The sequence below is a fragment of the Callorhinus ursinus genome, unplaced genomic scaffold (genome assembly GCF_003265705.2).
Source record: "Callorhinus ursinus isolate GAN/ISIS: 27379988/994484 unplaced genomic scaffold, GSC_fseal_2.0 scaffold15, whole genome shotgun sequence".
NCBI classification, from domain to species: domain Eukaryota; kingdom Metazoa; phylum Chordata; class Mammalia; order Carnivora; family Otariidae; genus Callorhinus; species Callorhinus ursinus.
Window position 1 is genome coordinate 2,453,747 of NW_027397077.1, and position 20,477 is coordinate 2,474,223.

General features: G+C 47.5%; 1 protein-coding gene across 1 annotated transcript in view; it reads right to left on the minus strand.

Annotated features, from left to right (window-relative positions):
- SUGP1 (SURP and G-patch domain containing 1) overlaps positions 1-20,477 on the minus strand; it is a 32,517-nt gene that overhangs the window by 11,233 nt on the left and 807 nt on the right. Inside the window, exons 2-7 of the mRNA XM_025885034.2 lie at positions 19,080-19,254; positions 13,214-13,314; positions 10,807-11,007; positions 8,605-8,728; positions 7,972-8,072; positions 6,908-7,031 (exon numbers count right to left, since the gene is read on the minus strand). Coding sequence (XP_025740819.1) covers positions 6,908-7,031; positions 7,972-8,072; positions 8,605-8,728; positions 10,807-11,007; positions 13,214-13,314; positions 19,080-19,254 — 826 coding nt within the window. The remainder of the gene's footprint in view (positions 1-6,907; positions 7,032-7,971; positions 8,073-8,604; positions 8,729-10,806; positions 11,008-13,213; positions 13,315-19,079; positions 19,255-20,477) is intronic.

Here is a 20,477-nt window from a genome sequence, read left to right on the forward strand (position 1 = left end):
TGAAAGCAATGTGCAGGCTCAAGGATGCTGTAAATTCTTTTTATACAAGAAAGACAGGAGAAAGAAACCCCATAGACTGTTTCTGTGTGTCTACATGAGAGCCAGGAAGGGGCAGAAGGATCCCAGCCCCGCCAACATCAGTCCCTAAGACAGGATAGGACAGGGAGATGGTGGCCTCCCCTCTGCCCTGCTTTGTACTTCTTCACCCTAGAGGTAGACAGTGTGAACAAATCTACTTCTATTAAAGAAATGGAGTGTGATGCCTGGCTGGCTCAATCAGTACAGCACAGGACTCTTGATCTTGGGGTTGTGGGTTTGAGCCCTACGTTGGGTGTGGAGAGTACTTAAAAATAAAATCTTTAAAAAAAAAAAAAACTGAGTAAGTAATAACCTTTCAAAAACAGAAAGCACTAGGCCTAGGAGTTCACTGGTGAATTCCACCAAATATTTAAGGAGGAAATTATATCAATTCTCTACAATCCCTTTCAGAGAATAGAAGAGAGAATACTTCCTAACTCATCCAATTACCCTAATACCAAAACCAAACAAAGATATCACAAGAAAACTACAGACCGATATCTCTCATGAACATAGATGGGAAAACTCTCAACCAAGTATTAGCAAACAAAATCCAGAAATGTATAAGAATTATAGGGAGATGGGGGGACAGACGATATATGTGAAGATTAAGAGGTACAAACTTCCAGTCATAAGTAAGTCATGAAGATGAAAAATACAGCATAGGAAATACAGTCAATAATATTATAATAACTTTGTGTGGTAACATGTGGTAACTACCCTTCTCATCATGAGCATTTCGTGATGTTATATAATTGTCAAATCACTATGTTGTACACATTAAACTATATATTATATGTCAACTATACTTCACTTAACATTTTTTTAATTTAAAGAATTATACACAGTGGGATTTATTCCAGGCAAAAAGAGAAAGAAAGAAGATCAGCAAGCCTTAAGAGGTAGTGCCTAAGAAAAGTGAATGACGTGAGGATATATCACATCTGTGAGAAACAAGGGAATAAGGCATTTTTTTCCTCAAACTTTTTCCGAGCCTCTAGTTTGAACCTGTTGTTGATCTCAGTAGAAGGAATGAAAGTGAATAAACACTGTGATCTTTCATTATAAAAAAAAAAAAGGGAATCCATCACAAGTTAAAAAAGAAAAATCACATAATCATATCAATGGCTGCAGAAAAAGCCTTTGACAAAACCCAACACCCATTCATGATAAAAAATACTCAGTAAACTAGAAACAGAAGAGAACTTTCTCAACTTGATAAAAAAAAAAAAGAGTATCTACAAAAAACCCTATAGCTAACATCATACTTAATAGTGAGAAAACCAGAAGTTTTCCCACTAAGAATGGAAACAAGGCCAGAATATCCCACTTCACCAATGAGTTTCAACACTGTACTAGAAGTCTTAGCTAATGCAATAAAAAAAGGTAAGAGCAAGTATACTCAGAAAGAAGAAATAAAACTGTCTCTGCTCACAAATAACATGATCATCTATGTAGGAAAAAACTGATTAAAAAACTCTTGGAACTAATACGTGATTGTAACAAGGCTGCAAGATACCATGGTTAATATACAAAAGTCACCTGCTTTCCTATATGCCAGGAATGAACAAGTGGATTTGAAATTAGAAACACAATACCATTTACATTAGTACACAAAAAAATGTAGTACTTAGGTATAAGTCTACAAAATATGAACAGATTCTATATAAGGAAAACTACACAACTCTGATGAATGCATTCCAAGAACTAAATAACTGGAGAGATATTCCTTGATTATAGATAGGAAAACTCAATATTGTCAAGATGTTGCTTCTTTCCAAACTGATTTACAGATTCAGTTCCATCTGAGTCAAAATCCCAAGTTATTTTGTGGATATTGACTGATTCTAAAGCTTATATAGGCACAAAAGATCCATTACAGCCAACACAATATTGAACAAGAACAAAGTTGGAAGACTGACATGACCAGATTTCAAGGCTTACTGTAAGCTATAGTATCAAGGCCATGTGGCATTAGTGAAAGAATAGACAAACGGATCAATAGAACAAAGGGCCCAGAAATAAACCCATATAAACATGGTCAACTGATCGCTGACAAAGGAGCAAAGACATTCTTTTCAACAAATGGTACTGGAGGACTGGACATCCACATGCAAAAAAAAAAAAAAAAGAATCTAGACACAGACCTCACACCCTCCACAAAAATTAACTAAAAATGGATCATAGATTTAAATGTAAAATGCAAGGCTATAAGGCTCCTAAAAGATAACATAGGAGAAAACCTAGATGACTTCCTGGATGGTGATGACTTTTTAGATAGACTCCAGGCACAATCATGAAAGCAACTGATAAGCTGAACTTCATTAAAATTTATTTCTTTTAAAGATTTATTTATTTATTTGACAGAGAGAGAGAGCACAAGCAGGTGGTGTGACAGGCAGAGGGAGAGGGAGAAGCAGGCTCCCCGCTGAGCAGAGAGCCCGATTTGGAGGACTCCAGGATCATGATCTGGGCCAAAGGCAGATAGATGCTCAACCGGCTGAACGACCTAGGTGCTCCTAAAATTGAAAACTTCTGCTGTGCAAAAGAGACACTATCAAGAGAAGACACACCACCAACTGGGAGACAGTATTTGTAAAAGACACATTTGATAAAAGGACTATGATCCAAAATATACAAAGAACTCTTAAAACTCAACAATAAGAAAACAAATAACCCAATTAAAAAACAAGCCGATGATTTTTACACCTCACCGAAGAAGATACACAGATGGCAAATAAGCATATAGAAAGATGTTCCACAACATATGTCATCAAGAAAATGGAAATTAAAACAACACTGAGATACCACTACACATGTATTAGAATGGCCAAAATCCAGAACACTGAGAACATCAAATGTTGGCGAGCAGGTGGAGCAACAGAACTCTCACTCACTGCAGAGGGAAATGCAAATGATACAGCCACTTTGGAAGACAGTTTGCAGTTTCTCACAAAACTAAACATACCATGCAATCCAGCAATCACATTTCTTGGTATTTACTCAAGAGTTGAAATCTTATGTCCATACAAAACCCTGCACACAGATGTTTATAGCAGTTTCCTTCACAATCGCCAAAATTTGGAAGCAACCAAGATGTTCTGCTGTAGCTAAATGAATAAACTGTGGGACATGCAGACAATGGAATATTATTCAGTGCTAAAAAGAAATGAACTGTCAAGCCATATAAAGACATGGAAGAATCAGTCTTAAATCCAAGCGAAAGAAGACAATCTGAAAAGACTACATACTATATGACTCCAATTATATAACATTTTGGAAAAGGCAAACTATGGAATCGGTAAAAAGATCAGTGGTTGCCAGGAGTTGGGGAGGAAGAAAGGATGAATATGTGGAACATGGGTGATTTTAGGGCAATAAGAATACTTTACATGATGCCATAATGATGGATACATGTCACTGTATATTCGTCCAAACTCACAGAAGGTACAACGCAAAGAGTGAATCCTAAAGTTAACTGTGGACTCTGGGGTATTATGAAATATCAAAGTAGCTTCATCAATTGTACTACTCTAGTGGGAAATGTTGATAATAGGGGAGGCTGTGCACGTGTAGAGGCAGGGGCACATGAGAAGTCTCTGTACCTTCCCTTCAATTTTGCTGTGAACCTATAACTGCCCTAAACAAAAATGACATCTTAAAAGAAGTTAAGAGAGGGGTGCCTGGGTAGCTCAGTTGGTTAAGCGACTGCCTTCGGCTCAGGTCATGATCTCCAGGTCCCGAGCCCCACATCCGGCTCCTTGCTCAGCAGGGAGTCTGCTTCTCCCTTCTCCCTCTCCCTGCTACTCCGCCGGCCTGTGCTCTCTCTCTCACTCTCTGTCTCAAATAAAATCTTGGAAATAAATAAATAAATAAATAAATAATTTAAAAAAAAAAAGTTGAGAGAGGGGAGCCAAGGTGGCTCAGTCGGTTAAGTATCTGCCTTTGGCTCAGGTCATGATCCCAGGGTCCTGGGATCTAGCCCCGTATCGGGCTCCCTGCTCAGCGGGGAAGTCTGCCTCTCCCTCTGCCTCTCCACCTGCTCTTGCTCTCTCTCTCACTCTCTCTCTCTCTCAAATAAATAAATAAAATCTTAAAAAAAAAAAGTTGAGACAAAAGCAAAAAAATTTTCAAAGAGGGAAGGGAAAAGTTGGCTGGATGTGAAAAAAGACGCTTGGCAACCAGGAAGGGTCGGATAGGGATTTAAGGCTATCTGGTTTCTGTATTCTGATTTAAAAGATTTTTTAACTTGACAACATAAGACTTTCCTGTTAAAATGGCATGGAGTATGGTGATGAACGCACTTCCTCCCACTGATCTCTGCCTCAGTTTCGTCCCCTATAAGAGGCCAGCAACAGGGTTTGAAAAGAACAACGTGGCTCACCCGGGTGACAGGTTAAAGAGGTATGTGGCTTGTGGTGGATGCGGTGCTTGTGCTAAACCTTCATCTAACTGATCTGATGGCCGCGATCCCACTAAGGAGATGCAGTTATTAAGAATTTAGCCCACTGAGGCTGGACATTCAATTTGTGACTCATTTTTCAAGATTACGGATGATGCTGTATTTAACATTTCTGGGGATGGCGTCAGTCAAAGGAATGGGTGTTTCCAGTTTCTTTATAGATAAGCCATTGTTACAGATTGTTTCCCAAAACACAGAGCCACTGGGGTGTGCCCAGCCCATGTGAGGAATCAGGAGGGCAGGGAAGGGCCAAGAGAGGCAAACACACGAGCGGCTCCTATTACATTTGAGGGTGAAAGAAACTGCCTCACACCTGACTCCATGTGGAGATTAAACAGATCACGCTGCTCACCTTTAGCCACTTCCCCACCAGGGACCCCAGGCTCTGCCTTCACCCTGGCACCCATTCTTTCCTCTGGCCTCATCACAGTAACACCCAATGAGCTGGGCGACCAACAGTGAAGCCCCACAGAGGACCCAGAGCTGCCTATGCCAAGAGCGTCTCTCAGTCCTGACCCCAGGGGGAAGGCTCGGCCAGTGCTGCTGGGCCCTGGACCTTCCTGACCCAGGAGAGCAGCCTGGGCTCGCAGCCTTGACAGAAATCCATAACCTTGCCTGCTTTACCTACCATAGATCTTTTCATAGTCAGTTCTACTTAGGATGAGTGATGGCAAATTAAATGTCCTTAAATAAACTTACTTAGGTAAACAGAGTTAAAAAAATAAATGCAACGACTTAAAGTAAAATATTAAGTCAATGCTGATTTGGGTGGTGCAGAGTGGTGGCCGGTATCATGATGTGAGGAGATCTCAGGTGGATCTCTAGACCAGGCCGACCCCTCTCTTGAACTCCGGACCCAAACACCCCATGGCCCCCATGAGGGCTCCTGGTTGCCCAGGTACCACATACATAGATCCCTGAACTCCCCAGCAGCCCTCTCCCTGCCCTCGTCCACTGAGTCCCTGAGCCTCGGCCCTCCCTCCCCTAGTCCCCACGGTTTTATCAGCACTGCCCCTCCCCATGTTTCTCCTCTGCCTGTCTGCTTTGACCTGGTGTGCCTGACCCCCCTTACAACTGTGGCCAGTGACCTTGGAAGCACAGTTTACCCTGTCACTCTCTATGCGGACCCTCCAAAGGCTGTCAGTGAACACCTGCCCTCTGGGACCTGGCCCTGCCTGGCCCCAAGCCCAGGGACACCGCATGCTGACACTCTCCCTGCATGCCAGCCACACTGGCGTGGCACTCGGATCTCTGCTGCTTCACTCCTGCTTCCTTCGTCTTGAGTCCCCAGTGGTATCTACAGTCACTTACTCAACTAGCCCAGACTGTTGCTCCTGGACTTCTTGTTACACATGCCATCACATCTCCTCGCTTTCTGAGTCAGAATTTGTGTTATTCATGGCCAAAAACATTCTCATGGATGCATCATCCCCACATCAACTTCAGTATTCATCTCTTAAGCCCCTGCTGGTCCCTACCCAGCAGCAGTGACTGCCCAGCCCCCACTCCAACACCTTGCCCCCCCATAACCTCCCCCCAGCAAAGAGGAGGTGCTGAACCCACCCAACTTGTGAAAAGGTAAACAAAGACCCAGCCTGAGGGGCTAGGATGTGGCTGCATGGCTGGAGACAGCAGGGAAGTCAAGCTGCTTGTCCCAAGCCTTCCGTGGAACCTGTGTACAGGCTGAGGGTTCCCACTTCACAGAGCCTAAGGTACCACATTCCCACTTTCCTGCCATTCCCCCACTGGAAAGTTCTGACCCTACAAAAGCGCAAAGCGAACAACACTTCTGGGAGTTTCTGCCCAAGAACCTGGCCTGCTCCTAGCCTAGGGCTGCCATCTCTGTTACAAAGGGAGCCGGGGCGGTGGGGGCACTAGACACTTTCTCCATGAGGCCCATTGAAAACAGAACACCCCGGGGCACCTGTGTGGCTCAGTTGTTAAGCCTCTGACTTCAGCTCAGGTCGTGGTCCCAGGGTCCTGGGATCGAGCCCCGAGTTGGGCTCCCTGCTTGGCGGGGAAGCCTGCTTTTCCCTCTCCCACTCCCCCTGCTTATGTTCCCTCTCTCGCTATGTCTCTCTCTCTGTCAAATAAATAAAATCTTTAAAAAAAACCAAAAAAAACCCAAAAAACCAAAACAGAACACCCAAAGGGTCCCTGCATGCCTGCCTCAGAGATGATTTAGGCTCTGACAAGTAGTTGCCCATGGGGTGGCAGAGCTGGGCTTGGGGGTCAGAGCTCCGGGGCCCAACCCTGCCACATTCTGATTGTGGGACTCTGATATGTTGAGCCCACTGGGGGCAGGGGGTGGTGGTGCTGTGATCAGGATGTGTGTGGGGTCATGTCCCCGTTTAGTTCCCCTCTTACCTGAATGCCTGGTTCTCGCGGTTGTTCTGGAGAGTGATGGTTTCCACTTCTGGACCCCCGTCCGCTATGAACCTGGCCAACTTTTCTGCAAGGTTCTTGGCCTCTTCGTCCTCTGGGGGTGAAACTTTAAGCAGGCTGTCAGTACTGAGCTCAACTCACCACACCCAACAGCCTAATTTCTGCTAAGAACCCCATGGGTAACAAGAGGGGTTTATTTTAGGAACAATGCAAAGAAAAACAGGCAAATGGGAATCAGATTACTGCACTGGGACCAAATACCAGAGTTAATATTACAATATATCTTGAGCCCCTGCCCCCACCCTGCACCCTGCCCCTTCCCGCCCCATAGATCATAGAACAGAATGTGAGAGAAGGTCTGGATCCAGGCTGGAGGGGAGATGGGAGCCCCACCTCAGTCTTTCTGCCAGGGGCTGCCCATCCAGGTCACACACCTAAGTGGGCCTGGTCCTCCTCTCCTGGGGAGAAGGTCAAAGCACAGGGCGGCAGGAGACAGACAAAACACACCGACCTCTGTGGCCTGTGTTTGGCCTAAACATTGATGCCCCTGCCACCCACTATAATCTGGCTGGGATTTTACTTCATGATGGCTGGAGACCAGCTAGCATCTCCCCCTCCCCTGATACTCATCCCATCAGGAGTTCACCAGCTGATCCCTTCTGTCCTCTATCACCCTCCCCAAGGGTCAAGCACATTTGTCTTTAGGCTCTCAGTGCCAGACAGGCAGCAGGAGCTCATTAACACTTATTTAAATGACCAAGAACCAAGAGACAAACACTCCCCCCTCTGCTCCCTATACATGCACAGAGCAGCACTCTTGAACATAACAATGACCTTGACCTTCACCCTCAGACTCTCCCTTACCTCAGACCACTGGTGAAGAGGGGCAATGCCATTCCCAGCGTGACCCTGGCTGCCTGACAGGGCACAGACCTGGGCCCTAGGCACCACCCCATGCACCAGAGCCTCCCAGAACCCCGGTTCCACATGGGATATGGTTTGTCCACACACCTCCCCAGAACCTCCCACCCCCTCCACCCACTTACCTTTCTGAGAGGATGCCTGCAACTTCTGTGCCTCCTTTCTTATCTCAGCCACCTTCTTTCTGTAGTAGAGGAATTCCCTGCTATTCTTATCATGCAAAAACCTGGAGAGAAGTTTCGCAAAACAGACAGGAGAATGAGCAGTGGGGATGGGCTGGCCCAAGCAGCTTCTGAAGAACGTTGTGCAAAAGCAAGCTGGTGGGGCGCCTGGGTGGCTCAGTCGGTTAAGCATCTGCCTTCAGCTCAGGTCATGATCCCAGGGTTCTGGGATCAAGCCCCACGTCAGGCTCTTTCTCCCTCTCTCTCTGCCCCTCTGCCCACTTGTGCGCGTGCTCTCTCTCTCAAATAAACAAAATCTTAAAAAACATTAAAACCAAAAACAAAACAAAAGCAAGCTGGTGAGCAGAGACACCTTGATGAGGCCCAAGATTAAGCCTCTGTACCACACCGGAGCTCCTGCAACCTCTGGTGTGAGTTAGAAAGCACTTGGAAACTCGGACCAGTGGTCTGGCCCACATGAACAAGCACCCAACCCCGACCAGCCTCAGTAACCAGTAGGATTTTACAAGAACACATGTACTACTGTGTGACAAGAACATTAAGCAGTGGTGGCCTTCCCCTCCCAGAAATACTTACGAAAACGCCGGGTTATCCTTGTAGTTCTCCATAGCTACTTTTTCTAACTCGGGGCCTCCTTCTGCCACAAAGCGGGCCAATTTCTCTATCACTTTCCGAGTCTCGGCTCCCTCTGGGGGTGAAACTTTAAGGAGGCTGTCAGTACTGGGGTTCAACTCACACACCCCACAGTCAACAGGCACACTCTCTCTATGGACCACAACGACAGAGGGGTGGGGGAGAAGAGGGTGAAATGCGGGAGGTTGTCGGGTGTCCTGGGTCCAAGCACAAAGCACTGTGACGAGGGGGAAGGCAGTCTAAAGTCTTCGTGAGACACACACACTGGGCGGGAGGGAAGTGTGGGAGCCTCTGGGAGACCAAGCCGATCCTAGGCTCAGAAGGAGATGTCAGAAAACATAACCAGTCTCCCCTTTTTTTCTGAAATGCTTAATTCCTTTTATTTACCAGGGTTCAGTTTAACAAATTGGTTTCCTGTCACCTTCAAAGATGACAAATTCCTTTTAAAGTGTCATTACAAACTCTGACTTAAACACTTCGAGTGAGTTTCAATCCATTTTAAACATATCAGGTGGGTTTCAATCCATTGCAATTAATGTCATCACAGAAGCTCAATTGTCCCCTCTGCAGCTGGTAGAGCCTCTTCAGGAGTCTCTGACGGCCTCCTCGCTATCTGCTGGGACAGGGTGCTCCAGGATCATCTCATATACTTCCTGACCAGACCTAGAGCCAGCCATTTCTCCAAGAAGTCCTGGTGTCCATGAGGGAGAAAATGTGTCTCCAGATCACCATCTGGGTGCCAGGGGCGCTTGCCGCAACAGGCTTAATCATTACCTCAGGGCCTTTACAGTGAACAGAGCTATAGAAATGTTCCTCTTGTATTTGTATTAGCCTCCCCTTTGATCCGCATGGAACTTCTTTTGTATTTTATTGCTGGCCTGTTCCTGAGGCATCTGTCGGCCAATTTACAGCTCATGTCCCTTTTATGAGAACTCCCAGGAGAAATTTCTCCCTGCCACTGCCTAGGAACGTTCACTGCTCTCAGCAATAGGGCTAGACACTGAACCTGCAGCCAAACTTATTCCCCTTGTTGCTTTGGCTGCCAGGAAGCTGAGGGATGGGAGTTCAGGGACCTGTGGCCTGAGGAGTACCCTCAAGAGGTCCCAGGAACTTTCTGTAGCCACCTTTCCCCCAGCCTTCCGCTCTTCCTGAGTGCCTGGCAATGACTCTGACCTGTTTGACATTTACCAACACAGGTGCTTTTCTGAGACCATGTCAACAGCAGGTCATAAGAGGCCTCAATGCCCTTGAGACACTCACTGCCCCCTGTAAAGCATCACTTCTCAGCAGGGTACTGTCAGAGCTGCTGTGATGCCTCAGCAAACAGCCCCTTCCCTGGCTCCATCCTGACAGAGGTTGGCCATTGATCTGCTCAGATGCATGGCCATAAGCTGGCCCCCTCATTGAGAGTAACAAGTGTGAAGGCTGTCACAGCATAACTATATGCTTATTTCAATCCGTCCTCACCATCAGGGTGATAGGACTGTGTCAGCCTGTCTGGGGCAGAGGTGGCCCAGGCCTCCACATGGCTCAGGAGGCACAGAGGCCTTCTTCTGAATGCAGACGGAGTTAGCCACAGTGGGGGTGCTGCCACTGCCACCCCCCACCCTCCTGCACGATAGGGCCTGGACTGGCTCTCCAAGAAAAATGACCGTCCTTCCCCTGGGCAGGAAAGCGTGCCCTCCAACCTGTGGGCTTGGACCTCTGGCCCAACCTGGTGGGGACAATAACCCACAATGGGAAGAGGCACTTTAGGTTCTCAGAGCGCTCAGAAAGTGTGCAACCAGACAGGGGAGCCATGGAAGCTCCTCCTCTCATGCTGGGACAAGAAGAGACACAAGTGAATATGCTCCTCTGAGAATATCCCTGCCCTGGCTGGAGACTAACCCACATGGGCGGAGGATGCTTCCCACGGCTCCCAGGTCAAAGTCCACAGTCTGTAGCCCTCCACACTTCCCTTTCACTGCTCCCCAACACCCTTTCTTCACTCCTCCCATCCCTGGAGGGTCCCACGCTGGCCCCTGGCTCAGCCTGGAGGGCTAGTGGCCTCCCACCACTAGCCACACTTTCCCCGCTGACCATGGGTCCCACCCATGGAGCTGGAGGGGCGGTGGTCAAAGGAAGGTGGTAGCTCCCGCACCCTACCTTTGATCTCCAGCCACTGCTCGTAGTCTTCCTCCTCATCCTCATCAGGAGACTGGAAGACACTTGGGCGGCTGGCCACGGGCAGCTGCTTGGCATGCACATAGTTCTTCATCTGGCCTGGTGGGCTACTGATGAGAGGGGGCCTCTTCCCGGTGCGGGGGAGTACTCGAGTGGGGGCACTGGGCGTGCTAGGTGGGGCATCTTGGGATAGAAAGAAAGACACCCATGCTCAAGGTCTGAGATGCATATTTCCCCATCTCCTCACCTAACATGGATGCGTGAGTGAATTAAGTAGGGCTGAGCCCTTGGCTTCCAGCATGGTGACTGGCAGGGAGTGGGCACTCAGAGAGGACGCCACCCTCGTTTTATAGAAGAGGTCACTACGGCTCAGAAAGGAATGACTTGTCACGCTCACCCAGCCTGGAGAAGAAAGGCTGGGCTCTGCAGGCAGCAGCTCTAGCAGAAGACTCCCTAACATTTGCGCCCAAAGCCCAGGGATGTGCCAGCTCTTCTGGATAAGGCCTGAATCCCACACCTGGCTTATAACAATTCCGACTGTCGGTGGCAAGCTGGAGACAGTCTACTCGGGCTTTTCAAACACAGCTCCTGGCCTAAGATCTTGCAGTGAAGGGCTGATACAGTCCTTCCTCCCTCTCTGTGGGTGAATTTGGTCTTAGCTGTTTCCTAGAAAGACTGACAAAGACTGAAGGTCAGTTGTTTTGCCAGCAACTTTCTTACATTAAAAGTAAGCTGACTGAGGGGCGCCTAGGGGGTTCAGTTAATCATCCGACTTTTTTTTTTTTTAAGATTTTATTTGACAGAGAGAGAGAGAGAGAGAGAGCACAAGCAGGGAGAGGGGCTGAGGGAGAAGGAGGCTCCCCGCTGAGCAGGGAGCCAGCTAAGGGGCTCGAGCCCAGGACCCTGAGATCATGACCTGAGCTGAAGGCAGACGCTTAACTGACTGAGCCACCCAGGCGCCCCCTAATCATCCGACTCTTGATTTTGGCTCAGGTCGTGATCTCAGGGTCATGAGATCTAGTGCCACTACAGGCTACCTGCTCAGTGCGGAGTCTGCTTAAGATTCTATCTCCCTCTGCCCCTCCCCCCACCCATGCAGGTGCTCTAAAGTAAATAAATGAATCTTTTTTATTTTTTTATAAAGATTTTATTTATTTATTTGACAGAGGGAGACACAGCAAGAAAGGGAACACAAGCAGGGGGAGTGGGAGAGGGAGAAGCAGGCTTCCTGCTGAGCAGGGAACCTGATGGGGGCTCGATCCCAGGACCCTGGGATCACGACCTGAGCCAAAGACAGACGCTTAATGACTGAGCCACCCAGGTGCCCCTGAATCTTTAAAAAACAAAATTAAGCTAGGGTGCCTGGGTGGCTCAGTCAGTTAAGCATCTGCCTTCGGCTCAGCTCATGATCCCAGGTCCTGGGACCGAGCCCCGCATCGGGCTCCCTGCTCAGCCCCTCCCTCAGCTCCCTCTCCCCCTCCCCACTACTCGTGCATGCTCTCTCTGAAATAAAAAATTAAAAAAAAATTAAGCTGATTGGTAAACTACACAACCATAGATATGAGTGGACTCCCTGTAATCATGGGGCTCCTATGGGCCAGGTGGCCCTCCCACCTATGGATGGGGTCCCATCCCTCAAACCTAAGTTGCTGCTCTAACCCATGCTGTGGTCCCACAGCCCTAGTGTTGGTTTGTAACCCTCCGGGGAGCTTCCCTGGTATAATCTGAACCTGGCCCCTATACTCAGAGAGCAGGGAGAGACCACAGAAAAAGGCAGGCCACTCCAAGTTGGTAAGTAGCTGTAATAAGCAAAAGGAACTTACATATGAGGCTTGTCTTGGGCAGCAGCAAAATGAATGGATCCCCGCACCCACCCACGAAATCTTAAAAGTTTATGGAGACCTTAAGTGGATTCAGTCACATATACTCACAGATGTTCTCAATACCACATCACTATCTCAAAGCTATGTGCTTGGAGTAGCTTCTGAGAGTGGGAAAGACAAAGGGAACCCGCATTTCAAGCACAGGGGAGGGGGCAAGGGGCCTCTGAGTGCCAGCCAGGGTCCAGCTCACCAGTCAACTGGAGGGCATATCTTTTCCGTGACATTCCCCAACATCCGGGGCATGTTTAGTCAGGCCACTAACCGTACACTGAAACCTGGCTTATCTGTCTCTGCTCTTATAGGGTAAGCACCCTGAAGGCTGTGTCTGAGCTCTCCCCGACCATTTACTATAGGGACGAACAGAATTCATCCCAATCAATGTGGGATGAGAAGAATAAGTCAGGCGGGACCTGCTATTTCTGTGACACCCAGCGACTCCCAGAGGAGAGAGCCAGCAGGGGGAGCCCCAGCAGAGGGAGACTCAGGAAGCGGGTGACAGCACTCACCTGTGCTGGTCTGCGCCTTCTGCAACTTCAGAAACTGCTGCAAGAAGCTGCCGTCATTAGCAAACTTGTTGGAAACAGAAGAGTTGTGTGCATTCGCAATTCTAGACCCGAGACAGAGGACAGAGAGGGTGAGCCACAAGAGGAGGGGCAGGGGCCTGCCTTACCCATCTCAGCCCCACACCCACCCCACGTTCTCACCTAATGGGACCCAAAACCCTGCCCCAAAGACGTCTGGGGACTACTGAGTGCACAGAGCGGCCTTTGTAGTAATACGGAATAATCTTGTTCTAGTGAAAGCAATACTGTCTGTATTGATGTTATCGCTACCTGTGTATCGACCCTCCAGGTTCAAACAGTATCTCCAACAAGACAGCTCAGAAGCACCTGCTCCTCCTGCACAGCACCTGCATACTTGTTAACTAATTATCTGGGCTGTTACTGGCTCCCATGTCTGTCTTCTCGGCTGGATATCAGAGATTTCCAAGGCAGGGCCTGTGTCTATACCCACATGTGACTGCAGTTCCGGACCTGAGCCAGTCAGCGCTTCTGTGGGTATCACAGGTGCACAGCAAAATACCGAAAGCAATCTCTTGGTGGAAGAATTAAAGGGGAATTTTATATTCTTATTATTTTTACACTCTCTTTTGTTTGCAAAACGTATGTTTAAACATGTACTTTCAACAAGTCAGCACTAAAGCAAACCCAGAAGCCCAAATGTTTAATTCAAATTCATTTTTCCTGATCATAAAAGCAACAGAGGTTTATTATGGTGCAAACGGAAACAGAAAAATAGAAAGCAAAGGGAAACATCCAAAAGAGTCTCTTCCGCTCAGAACAGCCACGACTAACTCTTTTTGTCCCCTAACTTAGAAACAGAAGGAATTAGGCTACGATCATAATATATATCCTACTTCTTCCATTTTCTTTTTTTTTAAAATATTTTATTTATTTATTTGAGAGAGAGAAAGAAAGAGAGCAAGAGGGGGAGGGAGGGTCAGAGGGAGAAGCAGACCCCCCCGCTGAGCAGGGAGCCCGACGCGGGACTCTATCCCAGGACCCCGGGATCATGACCCAAGCCGAAGGCAGTGGCCCAACCAACCGAGCCCCCCAGGCGCCCAGATCCTACTTCTTCCCTTTTCTACTATAAACATACCATCCTGCCCCAAACCTCAGAAGTTCTTCATATATACTGCTTTCAGGGCCACACAACACTCCAATTTCTGTTACTATTACATCTACTATATATCTACAGGTATTCATACCTAATATACAACCCACTTATACATGCGATATACGGTACACAATTACCATACGTTATATATACTATCACAGTATAATTATTATTAGTCATTGTTGTACTGACACATCCAATAATTGGTAAAGGCTCAGGGAGCCCACAGGCCTAGCCTTTTTCTATTAAAATTAAGTTTTATTCTTCTAAAAATTCTAAAATTCTAAAAAGTCTTATTCTGGGCGCCTGGGTGGCTCAGTTGTTAAGCGACTGCCTTCGGCTCAGGTCATGATCCTGGAGTCCCTGGATCGAGTCCCATATCGGGCTCCCTGCTCACTGGGGGGTCTGCTTCTCCCTCTGACCCAACCCCTCTCATGCTCTCTCATGCGTGCGCGCTCTCTCTCAAATAAATACATAAAATCTTTAAAATAAATAAATAAATAAAAAGTCTTATTCTAAAAATCTGTTGTAATGAACTAAAAATGGAAACAACTTAACAAATAGCACTAGTTCAATAAATCACAGGACTTCCATAGGGCAGATGGAGCAGCCCTGAATACTTAAATTTTAGAGATAAAGCAATAAAGTACGATACTAAGTGAAAAACAAAACAAAGAAAAAGCAGGATATAAAACAACTACAGGGGTGGTTAAGCGTCCAACCCTTAATTTCTGCTCAGGTCAGGTCTCAGGGTTGTGAAATTGAGCCCAGCATCGGGCTCAGCACTGAGCTGGAGCCTGCTTAAGATTCTCTCTCTCAGGGCGCCTAGGTGGCTCAGTTGGTTAAGTCACTGCCTTCGGTTCAGGTCACGATCCTGGAGTCCCAGGATTGAGTCCCGCATCGGGATCCCCGCTCGGCGGGGAGTCTGCTTCTCCCTCTGACCCTCTTCCCTCTCGTGCTATCTCTCATTCTCTCTCTCTCTCTCTCAAATAAATAAATAAAATCTTAAAAAAAAGATTCTCTCTCCCTACCCCCTCCCTCTACCCCCCCCAAAGAAAATCAATCAACAACTACAGTATGGCCCTATTTATGTCAAAAAATATTTGAATTAAAAATTGTTAGTGGCACACGGGTGGCTCAGTCAGTTAAGCAGCTGCCTTCTGCTCAGGTCATGATCCCAGGGTCCTGGGACTGAGCCCCAAGGTGGGCTCTCTGCTCAGCAGGAAACCTGCTTCTCCCTCTCCCACTCCCCCTGCTTGTGTTCCCTCTCTCGCTGTGTCTCTCTCTGTCAAATAAATAAATAAAATCTTTAAAAAAAAAAAAGTAAAAACCATCAAGAGGCATCTGGGTGGCTCAGTCAGTTAAGCATCTGCCTTCGGCTCGCATCAGGCCCCCTGCTCAGTGGCGAGTCTGCTTCTCCCTCTGCCCCTCCCCCCGCTCATGCTCTCTCTCTCTCTCTCTCTCTCTCTCATAAATAAAATCTTTTTTTTTAAAGGTTTTATTTATTTATTTGACAGAGAGACAGCGAGACAGGGAACACAAGCAGGGGGAGAGGGAGAAACAGGCTTCCCGCGGAGCAGGGAGCCCAATACAGGGCTCGATCCCAGGACCCTGGGATCATGACCTAAGCTGAAGGCAGATGCTTAATGACTGAACCACCCAGGCGCCCCTCTCATAAATAAAATCTTAAAAAAAAAAAAAAAAAGGTAAAAAGAAAAAACCAACAAAATGCAAACAGCACTGTCTCTGGGTTGCAGGGTTATGACTTTGGTTTTGCCTCGTTTTCCTCTCCTTTAGTTTCCATCAAGTCTACCACATATACGTAAAGTTGAGGGGTTTTTTTCTTTTTTTAAGATTCATTTATTTATTTTTTTAAATTCTTTTTTTTTTAACATTTTATTTATTTATTCATGACAGAGAGAGAGAGAGAGAGAAGCAGAGGGAGAAGCAGGCTCCCAAGGAGCAGGGAGCCCGATGCGGGACTCGATCCCAGGACCCTGGGATCATGACCTAAGCCGAAGGCAGACGCTTAACCATCTGAGCCACCCAGGCACCCAAGATTCATTTATTTTTTAGAGCTAGAGAAAGAGAGCCCGTGCGAGCATAGCAGGGAGGGGCAGGAGAGGGAGACAGTGTCTCAAGTGGACTCCGTGCCAAGCCTGGAGCCCGACGTGGGGCTCGATCCCATGACCCTGAGATCACACACGACCTGAGCCAAAACCAAGAGTTGGATGCTCAACTGACTGCGCTACCCAAGTGCCCCTGTAAAGTTTTGTTTTTCTTTTCCCCATACAAAAGAGAAGGTTCTGCTGACCCTGGCCTTGTCCTCATACTATGAATATCTCCCTCAAGAAGGATGGAAAGAAGGTGGGGGCAATGCAGGACAAGAAAAAACACCTCGGGGCAGCAGCAAGCAGCAAATGAATCCCACTTGAAAACCACCCATTAACAGATGGTAAGGGATATTGTGCAGCCTTTAAAAATTCTGGCTCTTGGTGAACAGATAAGCAAAACATGTTCCATCCACACAATAGAGTATTATTTGGCCATGAAAAGGAATGAAGTCCTCATGCATGCTAAAAAGTGATGAACCTTGAAAGCATCCTGTCCAGTGAAAGAAGCCAGACACAAAAGGCGGAATGTTATATAAAATATTCAAGATAGATTAATCCACAAAGATGGTAAGTTAGGGGGGTGCCTGTGTGGCTCAGTTGGTTAAGTATCTCCCAGGGTCCTAGGATCAAGCCCCACATCGGGCTCCCTACTCAGTGGGGAGTCTGCTTCTCCCTCTCCCTCCGCATTTCCCCCTCCGCCCGTGCTCTGTCTCTCACTTTCTTTCTCTTAAATAAATAAAATCTTTAAAAAAAAAAAAAAAAAGATGGTACATTAGGGGTTGCCAGGGGCTGGGGAAGGAGAAAATAGGGAGTGAATGCAAATGGGTACTAGGTTTCCTTTCGGGATGATACAAATGTTCTAGAACTAGATATTGGTGATGGTTGCATAACATTGTGAATACACCAAAAAAATCACTGAATTGTATAGTTTAAAAGATCAATTTTATGGCATACTGATTATATCTCAGTGAGAATAAAAAAAACTACGATGGTTCTAAAGAGTTGCAATGCAGGGAAAAGCTTTCTTTTTAAAAAGTTGAGGCGGAAGTAGCACATGAAATGGACCACAGCTTTGTGAAACAAAGACAGGGGGAATATAGCAAAATGGCTGCCCTGAGGCAACTCGAATGTTTATTTCTTCAGTGAGAAATTCTAACATTTGTTCTATGCTTCTACAATTAAGAAAATAACCTTAATTCCAAAGCCACCTGTATTATGCACCCACTCACTAGGTGCTCCCTTTCAGCTGCCTGATCCTGGTGCTGGGATCCAGCTGCTTCCAGGAGACCTACTTGGAGGCATGTCTATAGATCTTTCCCATCGTCTCCAAGTCCTTCTATAACCCTAGGGCAAGAGCCTACAAAGCCCACTGACTGACAGATCACTCCATATCCAGTCCCCACATTCTTTTTTTTTTTTTAAGATTTTATTTATTCATTTGACAGACATAGACATAATGAGAAAGGGAACACAAGCAGGGGGAGGGGGAGAGGGAGAAGCAGGCCTCCCGTGGAGCAGGGAGCCCGATGCGGGGCTCGATCCCAGGACCCTGGGACCATGACCTGAGCTGAGGGCAGATGCTTAATGACTGAGCCACCCAGGCACCCCTCCAGTCCCCACATTCTTAAGTCCCTTGGAGATCCCAGGCTCTGGATTCCCATAGGAATAGAGTCTAAGGGCACCTGGGTGGCTCAGTTGGTTGAGCGACTGCCTTTGGCTCAGGTCATGTTCCTGGAGTCCTGGGATCCAGTCCCGCATCAGGCTCCCTGCTCAGCGGGGAGTCTGCTTCTCCCTCTGACCCTCCCCCCTCTCATGCTCTCTCTCAAAAAAAGAATAGAGTCTAAATCCTGCCCTCAATGACATGCCACAGATTCTTAGAAAAGGTGAGAGCTGGGACAGCTCTGTAAAGGGTTTAACATATTCCATGCTTCAAACTCCAGAGGAAGGGATCTTGTCATCCTAATCACACCACCCCTGCTGAAAACTCTTGGGTGTCCTGAGCATTTCTCAGGACAGGCAGGAGGAAACCCTGCCTGATCTACCTCCTGCTTCACTCTGAAATGCCTTTGATGCAACAGCTTGAGCCACCTGACACACAAGGGCTCTCTTCCCTTCCTGCCTTCTGCTGGTTAGGCCTTTCCCCGCTACCTCAGTGGACTGGCTCTGAGAACGCAAAGGCTCTGCTGGGCCCCCACAGCGACTGCTGCACCAGGGAACACGCCGCCTCACGTTACGCACTGGCAGCTCTGGGGTAGAACTGGCACCCCCTTTGATAGTAGACTGTGAGCCCCATAAGGGTAGAGATGGGAGTCTGGGGTTTGTTCTGTGCTACATCCCTGGTCCCTAGCCCACAGCTGGTCAGGAGTAAGTAACTGGTGAATTCGGCCAGGCCATCCTCTGAGCTCCCACACACCACTCGTTTCTCTCTTGCCACCTGAGCCTCCTGAGAGCATCTGTGTCACTCCTTGCATCATCAGGTTGTGGCCAGGTGCAAGAATACCCTGACTGCTCTTGAACACAAAACCCTCTGCAGTGACCCTCTAAGACCCCAGCCCAGCTGCGGGGGGGGGGGGGCACTTACTCGCCAGGATGTGGGGGCTGAGGGCTGATGACCACCTGATTCTGCTTGGCTTTCTGCTCCATTTTGGCTTCAATTTCACGTTTCTTCTGAGCAATGAGCTCTTCCTGATGAAGGATGTTCATGTTCATTTTTCCAGACTTGGGAGGAGCAACCCCAAACCACCGGTTAGCCTTTCCTGAGGAGAAAAAAGCCTATCAGTGTATGCATATCAGCAACCATAAACATGTCCAGCGGCTCCTACAGGAGCAGCCCAGTTGCTGCTGCCTGCACCAACTGACATTCAAATTTCTATTTCTTCATTTATTCCGTGAACATTTACTAAGCTAATGTACCAGGTGTTCAGCTCAACCAAAGAAGGGGTCTCTGCCAATGTGGGTCTCACCTTTGGCCAAGAAGGCAACAGACTTACACCCAAAAAGTAGCTGTAAAACTGTAATAAGAGCTCTTTGCTAGAAACCAAAAAAGGGGTGGAAGAATGACACAGAAGCACCTATACAGCTAGGCAGCCAAAAAACAACTGTTAGAAGACATTTAAGCCGAAACCAGAAAAATAAAGAACCAGCCTCCTGAAAAGCCACATGAGGAACTATTTGGGCAGAATAAGTAGCAGTTGCAAAAACCTAAGGAAAAAGAAGCCTGGTACATGCAAGGACCAGCAAGGGCCCACTGTGGCCAGAGTGGACTGTTCCAGGAATGGAGGTGAGGGTTGGGCAAGATAGGAGTTTTGGTTTTACTTGAAGGGCTCTAGGGAGTAGCAGAGTATTAAGCTCACAAACAGTATTTTAAAGATCGTTCCGACTACTAACTGTAGAGTGCACAGAGACAGCAAGGAGACCAACAAGGAGGCTTGGATGGTGTCCTGGAGGATGATGGTGTCTTCAGATGAGGGTGGGAAGTGTAGAGATGGAGAAGACACCTCAAAGGCTTCCCATGGGACTCAGAATAAAATCCAGATTCTGAAAGTTGATTTTCAGGGCCCTGTCAGAAAAGACTCCCCTCCTCACTTCCACTTCATTCTTGACATTCTTCAAAATGACAAGCCCATCACACCCCAAAGATTTTGCACTGGCTGTCACCCCTCTGCGTGGAAAGCTCTGCCCTCCAGGCCTTCCCATAGCTGGCATCTTCTCATCTCAAATGTCTTCTGCTGAAAAAGGCCTTCCTTCACCACCCAATATCAGCAGCCTCCACCCCCATTCTCTCACATCATTATAATGTGTGTCTGTAAATATTTCCTCTGGGTGCATTGTCTGGGTCCAGTAGAAAATAACCTTAAGGAAGGCAGGACCGTTTTTGGATTACCACTGCATCCCCAGCGCCTAGCATAGTGCCTGGCACACAGTATTTGCTGAATGGGTGAATGCATCCCAGTCGCGGGGGGGGGGGGGGGGGGGGGGG